Consider the following 15,125-nt stretch of genomic DNA (forward strand, 5'->3'; position numbering starts at 1 on the left):
GTCGTTCAGGAGCCTGAGGGAAGTGGCTCCACAGTTAGAGCACGAGTCGTTGTCATACAACTCTCTATCTGTGTCGCCGCCAAACGAATCCAGCCAGACCAGCACAGACTCCAGCAAACTTTTGATGTCGTAGTCCTTTCCCACGTCCGACAGGAGCTTCTTCTCCCTCAGCTCCATCAGAACAGGGGAAAGGTCTTTCTGACTAAAATGCTTGCCGGGCTGACGGACAGCTGAGAGGAGGAGACTCCCAGAGCAGGGGATGGACGATGCCTCCAGAAAAACCCTTTCCTTAGCTAGACACCGCTTGGTGATGCTGATTTTTAGGATGCTCTGGAACGCAGCGTTCACCCAGCTGTTCTGGAGCTCATCGGAGAACTTGAAGAAGTTCTCCTCCGCTTGTCCTGGTCCTGCAGATGTCTTCCCTACATCTAGCAGATCCGACCCAACGCTATCTTCTGAGTTAACTCCAGGAGAACAAGAAACCTCGACATCAACGGAAATCTTTACATTCAGAGATGGTTTTTCAGACAAATGTTCAACACTGTCAAAGGACCCTGTGAAAGTGGCCTTCAGAGGACTCTCCTGCAAGGATGGGACCAGCGAAACCAAAGCTTTGGCTGTCACTTCAGCCACAGCTTCGGCTGCGAGATCAGCTGCAGACAAATCTTCCCCAGCCGGGTTAGATTTTTCTGCGACTGCAGTCTCACCCTCACGGTGTACCATCATCTCAGAACAAACCTCCCCAGCCGGGTCGGTTTGCTTTTTGGAAGTGGATGGAAATCCTTTCCAGAACAGATCGTCCTCTTCATCTTGATCGTATCCTTCATTGGAATCCTTYCCTGGGAAGAAACGATCGCACACTTTCTTCATCCCAGTCATCACGGCATATCCGATGCCCCAACCAACCGGGAATATCAGGGGAACAAGCGCCGTCGCAAAACTGAACATTGTTGCTATAAACAAATCTGAAACTCCTGTCTGGATCCTCACTGATGCTTAGAGATTCCAGTATTCAAGCATTAGAACTTCTTTGATCTACTGTGATGTGCATGATGTCATCTATGGCCTCATCAGTGAGCTCACTGGACTTCTGGCCAACACATTGCTTCTGATCGTTGCTATGGAAATGATTAGATMAGATCTGCATGACTCAAGCTGACATAAATWCTTAAATAAAACATTATACTTTTTATTTATTTAACATGAAGAGATTAATAGATTTGTATACGATTTAATTTTTGCTTTTGCGGTTTTCCATACCTGCTGTGGTATGAATGTTCTGAAGCCTTTGATCCACTATTATTTTTAATTACTAGTAATCCATTAGGATTATTCATGTATTAATCATTGCACAGTGCTAGAAACAGTCTGTGACTTATTATATTTATTTTTATTAATTTTCGCAGACAATTTAATACTGTGACTATTTTACCAAACATAAGAAACAAAAGCAGAAGAGCGATTCAGACCTGCACTTATACATCATTTTATTGAGGTCCAGAAACCAAAAGTTCTTGGCTTGTGTCATTCAGGAGCCTTGGGGATAAAAAGGCTTCATGATTGTATTTCAAAGGCAGATTTYAAGAACAAGAAACCCAAACTGACCCAAACTCGGGCAAGAGTTTGGGTCAGGTGCTATTTCAAGATGTAGACGTGTGTAGGAATCTCCACGATGTCAGTTACACAGAGTAGCATGTCTTATTAGGTGTATGTGAGTGCATCAATTTCAGTTTTTTTTTCAATGCGTTCTACCTTTCTGTGCACAATAGTGCGCATATATATACAGACAGGACAAACAACCATGCACACACACACTCACACCTTGGGGCAAGTTTAGACAGACCAATTAACCTAACAATCATGTTTTTGGACTGTGGGAGGAAACCGGAGTACCCGGAGAAAACCCACTCATGCACAGGGAGAACATGCAAACTCCATGCAGAAAGACCAGGGCTGGGAATCGAACCCAGAAGCTTCTTGCTGCAAGGCAACAGCTCAACTGAGCTACTGTGTGGCCCCTATATATATATATATATATATACACACCCTGGTTGGAGCGTTAGATAAAACTGCAAATAAACTGAAGTTTTAGATACAAGTGAGATGAAAAATATATTTTTTTAAAAATGAAAAAATATGATTACTTTTGCATATATGCATATCAAAATCAACTTAACAAAAAGAGTGCAACATTTTTTAACCAACTGCATTTTTAATAAACTTTTGATATGAAGATCAGAATAAAGAGCATTGCACACCAGCCGAATCATCAGAGCACCAGGTGTTTCTTTGATATTCTATACACTCTTTATTACAATACAGTACTTACAGGCTGAAAGAAAGATTAAATGGACAATAAATAAGCTGACAGAGTTATGTGTTTATTCCTAACGAACATGTACACTGACAGAAACGAAAAGTTCCACGATGAAAAAATAGTTTCCTTGGCTTTTGAACCATATTAAGGCAAAAGTAAACATGAATTTGAAGCCACTGGTAACCGGTTTTATGTAAAAGTAAAAAAAATAAAAATAAATAAATTATCTTCCATCAAGAGTCCAAGAAGTATAAGCTAAGGTCAAATGTTTTCCCTTCATTAAACAACGCACACAACAGGTCTAGGCTACTGAAGGTGTTACGGTTGGATTGTTACTGGTGCTACAGATTAAACTCAAACATCAGCTGGATCCTCTAACTGTCAGGACGAACACACAGAAATCAACATTCAAAAAGGAAAGAAGATGAATGAAAAATGTCCCAACATGAACGTCCTCCATTCTTCCCAAAGCAGAAATATGTGTGTTTCCTTTCCGGTGCGTCAGTCAGTGTATTGCATGTTTACTTCAGTAACTATTGCCATTTTTTTAGCACATTTCTGAACACGTACAATCATACCGTGTGATCAAATGGCAAAAACATAAAGTTTTCAACACAAATGTGACATTTGGTATCTTTCTTCAATCCTTCCTACAGAACCAATGTAAACATTTACACTACATAAAGTATTTAAGATTTGTGAAGGCTAAAACTGTCCCTCTGACATTTAAACAATCTCACTACAACTCGTCGTCGTCGTCTCTAAAACCTCCTCAACAAACAACCAGTTTTGACAAATTAATCACAACTTGACATTAGGCTCAACAGAGGAACACTTAGTTTGTACAAAAAATTGTGTGTACGTGAGGCTGGTCGCCTGTGCCGACGTCCGCCGTGCGGCTCCATCGGCGCAGGTGACGATGCGTCCTCCGACTCTTTGTGGGCGATGCTCAGAACACCCAGCTGACCGGCACCCACTGATGCTCCATGGAGAGCTTCTCCAGCGCCACCCGGAGGCTGCGGAAGGCCGCCTCCAAACCGTCATTCACGATGCAAAGATCAAAGTAATGTCCGTAGGCCCTCTTTATGCGCTCGCTCTCGTCCACTGTCCTCTTTAGTTCAGAGTCCTGGGCCCGGCACATTGGAGAGGACAACAGCGCTTTTAGACTTATACTAGATTTATCTACCATGTCACTTTGTGAAATGCAACTCCAAATCAATTGCCAAAAATGTATCTTTTTGTTCATTTTTCAGAATAAGGTGAGCTGAATTGCTGCTTGACATGCTATTGGCTGGCCATTTCCAAAGCATCCAATCCAGGAGTGCCATTGATTTTCCTTAACCCTCATTGGAGCCACTTTGAGAAACACTGGTCTAAGTTATACTTACTTGACAAGTTTGTTCAACTTGACAATGTAATAAACTAAATTGAAAGAACTTTATTTAATTACTTGTCACCAATTTCAGTATTTTCTTTAAGTTGTATCAACTGTTCAGTTTTTTCAGTGCAGTTCAGGTTAGATGATGATAAATGACACTCAGGTGAACCCTGATGATATTTATTTTTTGATATCCATTAGGTGGCACTTTATAGTTATGACTGATACTAAGTACAAAAAATTATTGAAAAAGTATCAAACTGTTTTTTTTTTCCATAAAATAAAATTTATGAATTAAATTAAGTAACTTTTTTTCAGAGGAAAAATAATCATTAAGAAGATCAATTGAGAAATAAGTCTAATGATCCAAACACTCACCGTCATCTGCTTTGTGACGACTCCTGATTCAATGGCTGACCTGTTCATTGCTTTGAGGACTTCAAAGTCCGGGGCTTCGATGAACACAACGTAGGGCAGGAATTCAGACGTCCGCAGCACTTTCAGGGCCTTCAGAGGAAAAACAGGTACAGTGAGGATAGATTCAAACCAACGGAGAACAGAAATTCAAAAAGCTCCAAAAGTAGGGGTACACAGATTGATTAACCAGCTGATCGATCTGCCCTGATTTCATAAATTTTGGGTGATCAGCAGAGCTACTTCCACAAAGATCACAATAGAGTTGGTTAACGGTACTCAAAACTTAGCAACTTTGTCGATAAATTTAGCAACTTTTCAGACCTCTAATTGGAGATTTTGGCAACAACACTTTGCAATGTCAGTTATAAAAAATAAAAAACAATTAGTATCAAGTCAGGCTTTCTAAAGATTAGTGATCGGCCTGAAAACTGTAATTGGTGCAGCCCTAGCTCCAAACATCAGAATCTTCCTCTACCATTAATAAGATCAGCCGTGTCTTTTTCCATCTGACTGTAGTTATTTATTTCTGGTAAACCTTAAAGATGTGTTTGGTTAGTGTGTGAGTATTGACAGGTATAAAAACAGAGTAACAAACTGCACCTGTGGGTTGACGTCCAGGATGCAGATCTTTCCCGTTTCTATCACCTCATGTATGGAGTTGATCTTTGTGCCGTACAGGTTTCCGTCGTACTCGCCGTGCTCCAGGAAACGGCCGCTTTTGATGTCACACTCCATCTCGCTTCGCGACATGAAACCGTACATCTGACCGTCTCGCTCGTCCACCTTCGGCTTCCTGGAGGTGACTGAGCGATGGAGATGCATTTAAATACAGAGACAGCTGTCTGTCAATCAGCTGTCTGAATGAGTTTTTAGGCAATCCTGTAAAGACACTGTTGCAGTGATTGATGCGTCTAAAGATAAATGCATGGATGAGTTTCTCTTCAGGTGATAGAAGGCTGACTTTGTAACTGTCTTTATGTGGCTCTGAAGGTTCAGGTCTGAGTCCATCACTACACCCACATTCCAGACCTGATCTCTACTTTCTAGTTGTAGTAACTGAAGCTGAACTCTAGATCGTTCCTCTTTATGTAGAAAGATAATAACGTCAGCTTTGTTTCTTTTCAGTAATGGCACATCAATGTATTCTACTGCTCTCCATTCAGTCTGACTGATCTTGTGCTATTTTTCACAGACGAATGGTCAACAATCTCCAGAAACTGACCAAATGAGAACATGTGAAACAAATAGTGTGACCAAAGACTGCCTGTTCCAGTCACTCACAGGGTATGGTGGTTCCGTAGCGCTGAGGGTCCGACACCAGCAGCTTGTTCTTCAGACTGCGTCGCCCGACTCCCTGCGCTCCAATCAGAACCAGCGTCTTCCTCCTGAAGGGAGGGACTTTGGCAACCTCTTCATATATCCGCAGTTCATGTCGATCAAATTCTGAAAACAAAAAACAAACAAAAAAATCAAACAAAAAGGAAACAGAACAAAGAATAAATAATAACAAACTGTAAGTAATCATTTTATACACATCTGAAACAAAATGTCAGGATCCATTTACCTGCATTCTTAGTGGTTAAATACATCATCTTTTTTTTCTTCTTACCGCCCATTCCTGCACACAAGGGACCTGAAACAGAGAGAAAACAAAAAATAAATTAAACCCCCAGGTCTCTGTAAGCTAAGTCCATGGAACTGAGTCATATTCAATAAGTTGGGATACGTGTTCAGATGAGACTTGTTTGTCAAATTAAAAATACCCTTTGAAGTTAATAACCTTTAAGCAGGTATCAAACATAACTTTTGTTTTAAAAAAGTTTTTTTTATTATTGGTCAGTTGTAATATTCTCATTTTAGGCTCTGCTTACTGCCTGGAAACAATCAATATTTTTCGGGTGTTGACTGGGAAAATGTTTAACCCTTGTGTTTACAAATGGGATCCAACCGACCCCACAACCGTATCACTTGTATCATTTGCTCAGTCCTCGCACGCACAAGGGTTAGACAGCACCGCCAAAACATCTCAAGTCAGATGTAGCTGTCATGAAAAACCTCTAGATGGCGCTGTCATCGAATGAGCATGAGCCTTTGATCATTAGCTTCCACTTCATTAGCGTCCACCTCAGTAACGTGTCTGAATGTCCACTTCATTCATGTTTCTCATGAATAAAGTGGACATAAATATATGGAAAATATTTATTCCTTATCAGAAATTATGTTAATGTTAACAGGTTAAGTAGCACAACACAGCACAGTGCTATCCGCCATTGTTATTGTTGTTATTTGCCGGTTCATGTACAGCCGTATGTTCTGCTCCTTCACACCTGCGGAGTACATCACACCTCCACGGGTCTGTTACAGAAAAGTTTCAAAAATGCAAACATGTGAGAGACAATAAAATAATAAAAATAAATTTTCTTAAAAGTAAAAATGTATTTACTCTCTTTGTTTTCTTCAGGTTGTACCAGAGATATTTTCTATAAAATATTTAAACAAATATCCATTTGTTTAGTTTTGACTTTGTTTTTTTTATTCTTAAATTATAAATGCTTTTTTTCTTTTAGTAAATTTTCTTTGCAAATGTGCTGGTTTAAATATACTTTACAAAATACAATAATCCACCAAAACATGGAATTTCATAAATTTTAAGTTAAAGGACAATGAATTTGTTGGATCTGTTTTATTTTCTGCTTATCCCAACATATCTCTCTTTGCACAATAAAAAGAGAATTTGTTTACAATGAAGCAGAAGGCACCACTAGATGGCGCTGTGCACCAGCACTAATCAGACGGCTTGTTTTGCTCGGTGCCAGGAAGCACCTGTGACTTGGCAAGCTGTTAACCTTCTGCTCAGTGTAGCAGACTATCTGGTCAAGGAAACACGAGCTCAGTGTCAAATCTGGCTCTAATTCTGCTTTTCAACAGCTGAACCAGCAAATTAATGACCATGCGACGCCACAGGTTCTCTGCTCCAACATTGGAATTCTGACTGTGCTCTCAGAACAACAAACGGAGTGTGTGCTGGCAGACAGATGTGTCCTCTGGCTCAGAGGACAGTACGTCTAGGTGAAGGACGCAGGGCCTGCTATGACTCAGCGCCTGCTTTGTTCGCCTCTTAAGACCTTTTCTACTGTGGATCTAAGCGCATAAGACAAACCCTCCCCCCACCTGCATGTTTGATGTGTACAGATATCTGTATTGATCTGTGTTTTGTTTACGGAGCTCATATTGCCTCTCCTGAATCAATGGTCCGTCTTGGTGAGGATGGTTTGTGAATGTCAGACCCTGCTGCTTAAAGCGGCAGAGTCATGTAAAATCACCTTTTTCAAGCTTTACATCATGTTATTATGTTATTCCTTCATCAAAAACAAACCTGGACTGTTGCCTTGAGTCCTTGATGCATGTCTGAGAAATCCTTTAATCTGCCGTGGCAACCATTACCGGGACAAAGCTCTAGTTTTCAACCTTCCAACTCACAGAGTAGCCCTACCCCTTCAGACTAGCCAGAAGCAATTAGCAAACATCAGGTGGAACTGCTCATCTGCTGAGTTCATTACAGGAACTACTCAGTGTAACGCTGGTAAAACATTGTTAAAGGGTTAATAGAGGAGCCACGTTGTGATGACTTCCCTATGGTGGAGTTTCAGAAAGAGCAGGAGCTTTTAAAGAGGCCCAATTCAGCATTTTTTAACAACTCAAATTAACATAGCTTCTTAATTCTGCTATGAAACCACACTGTATGCCTGGAAAACACATAGTACTGCCCCAGAATGCATCTTTCTGACCTTTTTGGAGGTTGTTGGCTGAGGGTGGGAGAGCAAGATTAGCAGAAATACATGTACGATTCAGAGAGGAACAGATGTCTGATGGGGAATGTGGGTAAATGTGAGGGACTACCTGTGGTGGCGAGCTCCATGTCCCTCTTCACAAACGCTTTCCTCTTCTCCTCCAGAAGCTGGCTCGGAATGAGGCCCGCGCTGCCTCCCTCTATGTGGCACGCCTGGGAGGGAAACGCAAACAGCTTGAGCTTAACAGGAGAAAAAAGAAAAAAGCGGAGCAAGGATGTGTGTCTGAAAGCTGGACTCACCTGCCACCAGTTCAGGTCTTCCTGGTTAAAGATCTGCAGAATGTCTCCGCTGGTGAAGCTGAGGCCCGCCTCCTTGCAGGGAATCAGGTTGTCGTGAGTGGGGTCGTAATCGAAGTGGCACTTCACGAAGGCCTGGAGTGAGACAGGAGAGAATGTTGTTAAAACTAACGCGATAGGCTGAGAACTGGACGTGCCGTGCTTGATATTAGAATAAAGCTGAGGAGTATTGTGGTTATGTAAGCTGTGGGTGAGCATCAGTCAGTCAAACAGCCTACTCCCCTTATCAGGTCGACAAAATTAAACAAAGTCTCTTTTTGATGGCGAGAGATATGCAGATAATATAACGATCTCATTTTTAGTTGCATAGAAAGTACTTCTTTCCCACGTTCATGTGTTCAGCTGTTTCTTTCTTATATGAAGTCATTGATCTGCTACAGCCATTAGCTGCCGTCAAGGCAACCGTAGTACACCTGGTTCATTGTTTTGTTGCTTGGTTCAAGGTGGCAGTAGATGCATGCTATTTAACATGAAACACTAAGTTATATATGTGTGGTAGCTTTCAGAGAATTAGTGTAGGTGTTCATTTGTTTGGTTAAGGGCGCATTCAAATGTGAGGGGGAACTTATATTTCGTTCCACAAGCCATATTGTTGCCTTGGGGAAACATTAGCTGGCGCACATGGGGCATTCTACCTGAAGAAGCTGGTTGTGAGATGTTTGTCATCTTTATTCCTCCTGAATCAATGCGGCTAATGAGATATGGTTTTGTTTTATTTATATCTTTTATGTGTGTAAATCCTCTATTTCTAGTGAACTAATTTAGGTTTGTGTTACCTTTTTTCAGTTCTGATGGCATTTTGGGGGGGCTTTATAAAGACATGTCCAAAGTAAATGGCTATTGAAACCAAGAACTCTGTCAGGTATTTGGTCGTCTCGCTAGCGCACAGCTTTTCAGATCAACTTCTCTCTAGAATTTGTGATGGCCACAGCAAAACATCATCTTTGTTGTCCTTAAACCTTTTTGTAACCACTTTGGGTCACTGTCCATATGGAAGACCAATCTGTGCCAAAGTTTTTACTTCACGCTCTTCCAGCCTTATATGACAGTAACTTAATGCAAGGCTGCAGGACTTGTAGCTGCAGTATAAAGACATGTCAGCCCATGAATAAATGGACGGGAAGCTTCAGCTGTTAATAATGTGTTTATCATTGGAGTCTGACGATGAAAAGAGGGAGAGAAGGACGGTTGGGGAAGAATAACTTATGGCAGGGCAAATGAGGAAAACAAGCTGACATGTTGCAGCAGCTGTCATGATGTACTATTTCCTCAGATTTGTTTTGCAACTACGCTGTATTTCTACATCAGTGCTTCATGGAACTTTTCATACTGACCACCAGATAAGCCATGGGCTTGATGCAATCAGCTGCTCTCCCTTATATAGATAACCTTTTACTACTTGGAAATAAATGATGAACTTTTTTTATTAGCCATCTTAAATATGACTCAGTTGGACTGGATGGAACTGGATTTGAAATCGATCACATCAGCATAAAATAAATTAGATTTTGACTGGATATATTCAGACTGGCTATTTAATTCATTTCAGCAACAAGGCAGTTCAAAATGCTTTACAGTCAACAATTACAAAACAAGCAACAAACATTACATTATTTTGTCAAATCCCATAATCAAATTCATTATAGACATCAAATATGTTAATCCAGTTATTACTAATGAAAGCAGCTCTATCCAGGTGGGTTTTCAGCCTTGATTTAAAGGAACTCAGTGTTTTGGCTGTTTTGCAGTTTTCTGGAAGTTTGTTCCAGATTTGTGGCGCATAGAAGCTGAACGCTACTTCTCTGTAAAAATAAACCAAAGTGAAACTGAATTGAAATAAAAAAAAACAGAAGGAGAGATGGAGAAAAAAAGGGAGAGACAAAATCAGTATCCATGGTAACCATCTCCTCCCCCTGCACTTGACGTCATTTTTTTTTGTCTTTTTACTGAACTGATGCAAGAACAAAAAACCCCAACAGCTCTCTCTTTCTCACACACATCCAGAGACTCCAGGTTCTCTACATAAAGGCTCTCCGATCACAGCGAGTGAACAGAAGGTTGGCACTGACCCTGGTTAGCGAGGAGAGAGAACCTATGGTGGAAATGTGCTGATGAGCGTCAGAAAGCAGTGAGCGCAGTATTTCAGAGGATCACTGGATCACTTCCTGCTGACAGGTTTATAGCTTCCTGCCGGGCTGAGTGGTGGCCTCCATTTTTAACAGGTTCTTTAACAACCTCCCCAGCTCTGGTTCGTTTCGCTTCTATGATCTATGTCATTTCTACAGACAGGCAGCAGCTCCAAGAGCTGCACGACTTCTAGGAACTCTGGCCAAAGGGTTGTAGCGTGAAAAAAAAAATCAGAGCTGAAATAATCAGAGGCTCTGGTGGGCAGAACACAGTGAATAAGATTTTAAATGCACTTTAAGTTTAATTTTTGTTTTTGTGAGTCTTTACAGCTTTCTGAAATGTGATTTCTAGTTTCTTACCTGACGATTTTCAAATGTAGAATTAATAGAATTAATATTAACAGCAATGTTGTCCACTGTATGTTGTTTTATATAAAACCCAAGTGTTTTCTAGTCTGTGCTTTTCAGTCTTTTTTTGTGTGTGTATGTGGTTTCTGGAACTGACGGTCTGACGGGTCACACCACTCTACTCCTGAGCGTCCTATCTTTGAAGAACCTTTACAAGCCGTCACAGGTATCTGCGTCAGTAAGATCTGCATCTGAAGATTATGGTTAGTAATTAGAAAACACAGTTCACACACAACTTTTTTCATTGTACAATTGCTAAATAATTTATGCTGAAGAAACTACCATTTTTTTCAGTAGTTTATGCAATATCATTTAGAAAGTAATGTTCTTCCAGCCACCTATTTTCTATACATACTTTTGACTGCAGGGAACCTGGGCTTGTTGTGTCAACAGTCAATGGGTAAAATGTCTGGTGGACCCCGAAAGTGTCGGTAGTTCAACACAGAGACACACACTCACATCCAAGGGCAAGTCAGACTATTTATCTAAGTAAAACATCAACATGTATGACCACTTCGCTCATACGGGGTCACAGTTTGACCAGTTCCACAACTAGAGGATGAATGTAAAAAACTGTTATTTCTAGGTGTTTCTTGAAGTTAAAAAAAAGCAGATTCAAGAGAAAAATACACAATAAGCTAAAGTACATTAACATTTATTGTATTTTCTCAAATCAGCATAGAAGGTTCCAGACAGCATAGCAGGTGCCAGGAAGGGCTGGACGAGGGCGCCGCTTACTGATGGAAATGTCAACATCCTTTTAAGCAAATGAGAACATTTCTAAACTCTATTAGCCAGAGTGTTCCTCTCTTTAAGGGCCTGACCTGTCTGGGTGTGTGTGGCTCCTGGTAGCTGGGCAGGATCTTCAGCACCACGCTGCCACTCGCCTCCTTCAGCATCTCCTGGAGCACCTTGGGGTCGTTGCCCACCTCCTTGCCATTGACCTCCTTGATAATGTCGCCCACGTGCAGCAGGCCTTGCTGGTCGATCATGCCGCCGTGAAGAATCCTGGCAATCACCAGTTCACCGTTCTCCACTCGGAAGGTCACTCCCTGTGAGGGAACAACCACACATCACCCGTGGCAAACTCAAAGCTGAACACCTTTGTAATAGCAGAAAAGCTCGAAGAGGCAGTGTTATGTAAAAATGGACTTTTATAGCTTTACATCATGTTATAATGCTATTCCCTCATCAAAAACATAACTGGAGTGTTGCCTTGATTTTTTTTTATGCATGTTGGAGAAATGCTTTAATCTCCAGCGGCAACCACTCAGCTGTGTAAAACACCTGGTTGGACTTAGCTCTGCCTTCGAGACACAGCTCCTCCTCTGAGCTGCAGTTTCTGAGCTTCTGCTTCACAGAGCAGCTCTCCCCGTGACTCCAACAATCCTTCAGACTAGCCAGGAGCAATTAGTTACTTGTATAATAAGGTTTTTAAAATCTGAATCTCTATTGTATTTTACATTTACATTTTTATTTCTATGTATTTTAGTTTGATTTGGTGTCATTTATCATGTGGTTTTAACTGATTTTTTAAAGTTCTTTGCAAATCAAATATTATTTATTATCATTAGTTCACAATGTAAAAACATTGTTAAAGGGTTAATAGAGGACCCATGTTGTGAGGACTTCCTGGAGGCAGAGTTTTAGAAAGAGCAGAAGCCTAAAAAGAGACAAAGGCCCAATTTCAACGTGCTAAATTATGAAGTCAAATTATGAATTTTTTTGACTTCATAATTTATTATAACATATTTTATATTTGTTATAAAATATGTAACATTTTTATAACAACTGAAGGTAGCATAATTACTTTATTGTACTATAAAACTCAAATATGTGCCTTGAAGATGTACACATAATACTGCCCCTTTAAAATAAATTGCATTTTGGGTTTACTCTGATTATCTTTGTCTGGAAGTAATGCTCCAAAAAAGCTTGAGCAATAGACAGCTGGAAGGGTTAAACAGTATTTAGGCGACTCAGCTCCTGGCAAAGTTCATGTACTTGTTTTCGTTAAGTCAGCTCCATGCCAGTAAATCCCAGCCCTCCCTCCTGTGCTGCCAGTCTAAATAAATCTGAATTCGTTCTCCCTTTAAGCATCTTATTAGCAGATATCATTAGACTGAGTGCATGAGCTTCATCAGGATTTCCTGTATATCATCTCACTGCATCTGTGTTTTCCTACCAAGTGTTCTCCAGACACCTTCCTGATGCCCACCATCCGGACTGCGTCTGGCGGAACGGGCTGGTTGTTGAGGGCCGCGTCCATGAAGGAGCAGGGGCTGGGCGGGGGGGTCTCATAGTTTTTGGATGCCACAGAATCGTGGGTCTCCAGGAGGGACTGTGGACAGAACCATAAACATTCACAACAGACAGTGACATGGTGCTGAGATAAACCAGTCAAAGTGTTTAGGAAATACTAAAAGCTCAAAGCAAACTTGTCCAGACCTGGAAGTGAGGCTCCTTCAGGATGCGGGCGAGCTCTTCGGCCGCCTGGCTCCTGTGTGCGAGTGGACCGAGCTCTTTGAGGATGTCCTGGACCAGCTCCACATTGTTCTCGCTCACAGCTTCCAGTTTGGGCTCCTCAAAGCGCTCGTGGGCCTTGGTTGAAAACACTCATGTTCATCACTCTGCCTCCAACCAAAGCCTCATCTCTCTGTCTAAATGACATTGTATGTTTTTCCAACAAGTAGTGCATAATTATGAAGCAGAATGAAAATGATACATGCTTTCAACTATTTTTACAAATAAAATTAAAATTGGTATTTTTTGTTCCCTTTCCTTTGTGTAACCCTTCAAGTGCAACTAAAGTTCAGAAGACACTTAAAGTTGCATACAGATAATCTGTGAAGATATTGATCTCCTCCAGCTCCTTTCTGAGCTGCTATTGCTGTCTGAAGAAATGCACCGCTCCCGATCAAAAACAACCAATCAGAGCCAGGGGGTTGGGCTTAGCACTGTCAATCAATGCTGCTCAATGTGCTAATGGCAGATAAACAACTCACTGTTTCAGGAAAACGATTTATCCGTCGTCATTGACGGCTATGCTAACTAGCGTTAGCATTCACGTGATGAACCAGGAGTAGTGTAATGAGGCTGAGGTACGAGAGTGATTGACCTCCTGGCAAGAGGAGGGTCTGATTGGTTGTTTCTGAGTGGAGTGGTAGTACTGGGAGGTCTAGGAGAAGACTGGAAACTGGATTTTCTCGCAGATTGTCTTATACTGTTACAACATAATGATAATTTTAACAAACATGTAAACAAACTTCTTTTTTTAATAAAAGTTACTGCAGCTTTAACTAGAGAACTACTGCCCCTTTTCCACTGGCTCCAACACACCAGCTCCACTCTACTTGGCTCGCTTTGCGAGTGTTTCCACCAGCAGCTTTTTGAGGCCGGTCACTGTTTTTTCAGCCCCTGCTTTGGAGCAGGGCCAGCTGGGCTGGCTCTGCTTGTGTGGGTGACGCAAGCTTAGCTCCTGTTCACTGATTGGTTGTGAGCGTGGTCAGACATAAAAGCAAAAAGAGAAGAAAAACAAATTCAGAACATGTCAAACTCGTTGCAATACAGAAGTGATGCAAGGGTGGAACAATGAGATGCCAGCTTTTCTTTGTATCAATATTCAGGGGTAACTTGATGAAGCAAAGAGGAATGAGTCATTTTTGTCAATCCAGCAGTTCCACAGATAAAATTGAGAAAATTACAGACAACCGTGAGCATCCTCTTTATGAGTGTTTTCAGTCAGAGGCTTCTTCAGATTTGCTGCATCACATCCCGCTACAGGAGAACCTTCATGCCCACAATCATCAACCCCTGTCAAAACTCTTTAAAGAAAATTGTTTGACATGCAGCAAGATTGATTTTCCCTCAAAGTTTGGTAGGGTATTTTCAATTTTCAAGTTTGACCTTTGTCATCATTCTGAGCTGTTTAAAAAAATAAAAAAATAAATCAGAAAACATATTCATAAAAATAACCATAATGTTGCCAACGCAATATAGGTGTCCAGAAAAATATCACAAAGGACTGTTTGGAATGCAGCATTTGTTGACTAATATATTCAAAGTGTCATGAATTCTGCATGCTAATAAGTTACTCAGGCTATTGGATGGAATCTCATTGCAGTAATGCCCACACTTGACTTTGATGATAGAGTCCAACACACTAAAGGTCACAGAGTGTTGGAAACCAAAATGAAACGGACAAGAGAGGAAAATGCAGATGCATCACAGCCAACATGATGATTGCAATATTTACTGGTAATATCACCATTCAAAGACTTTCTAATGTGGTGCACTCGTAAAGCTGCAACTTTTATGAATTATATATACATA

At 41.0% G+C, this 15,125-nt stretch overlaps 1 protein-coding gene across 2 annotated transcripts; it reads right to left on the reverse strand.

Annotated features, from left to right (window-relative positions):
• Positions 1 to 2,284: 2,284 nt before the first annotated feature.
• On the reverse strand, positions 2,285 to 15,089 carry mpp2b (MAGUK p55 scaffold protein 2b). Of its 2 annotated transcripts, XM_008437850.1 has the most exons (11): positions 14,133 to 15,089; positions 13,242 to 13,394; positions 12,979 to 13,134; positions 11,618 to 11,845; positions 8,203 to 8,334; positions 8,013 to 8,115; positions 5,677 to 5,745; positions 5,394 to 5,555; positions 4,713 to 4,915; positions 4,074 to 4,202; positions 2,285 to 3,443 (listed from the first exon to the last, which is right to left on the reverse strand). In XM_008437850.1, exons 3-11 carry the CDS (start codon positions 13,060 to 13,062, stop codon positions 3,267 to 3,269), a joined length of 1,287 nt encoding a protein of 428 aa, XP_008436072.1. In that variant the 5' UTR covers positions 13,063 to 13,134; positions 13,242 to 13,394; positions 14,133 to 15,089; the 3' UTR covers positions 2,285 to 3,266. The 2 variants fall into 2 exon arrangements, with proteins under 2 accessions (XP_008436072.1, XP_008436071.1); XM_008437849.2 differs by lacking the exon at positions 14,133 to 15,089 and having other exon boundaries at positions 13,242 to 13,704.
• Positions 15,090 to 15,125: the final 36 nt, after the last annotated feature.

This window comes from Poecilia reticulata, linkage group LG19 (genome assembly GCF_000633615.1).
Source record: "Poecilia reticulata strain Guanapo linkage group LG19, Guppy_female_1.0+MT, whole genome shotgun sequence".
Lineage (NCBI taxonomy): Eukaryota > Metazoa > Chordata > Actinopteri > Cyprinodontiformes > Poeciliidae > Poecilia > Poecilia reticulata.

Coding starts and splice junctions, on each gene's coding strand:
- mpp2b (XM_008437850.1), bottom strand. CDS start 13,062: ATGGACGCGGCCCTCAACAACCAGCCCGTTCCGCCAGACGCAGTCCGG. Junction 11,846..12,978: donor AGGTGTCTGGAGAACACTTG/GTAGGAAAACAC, acceptor GTTCCCTCACAG/GGAGTGACCTTCCGAGTGGA. Junction 8,116..8,202: donor AAGACCTGAACTGGTGGCAG/GTGAGTCCAGCT, acceptor TTTCCCTCCCAG/GCGTGCCACATAGAGGGAGG.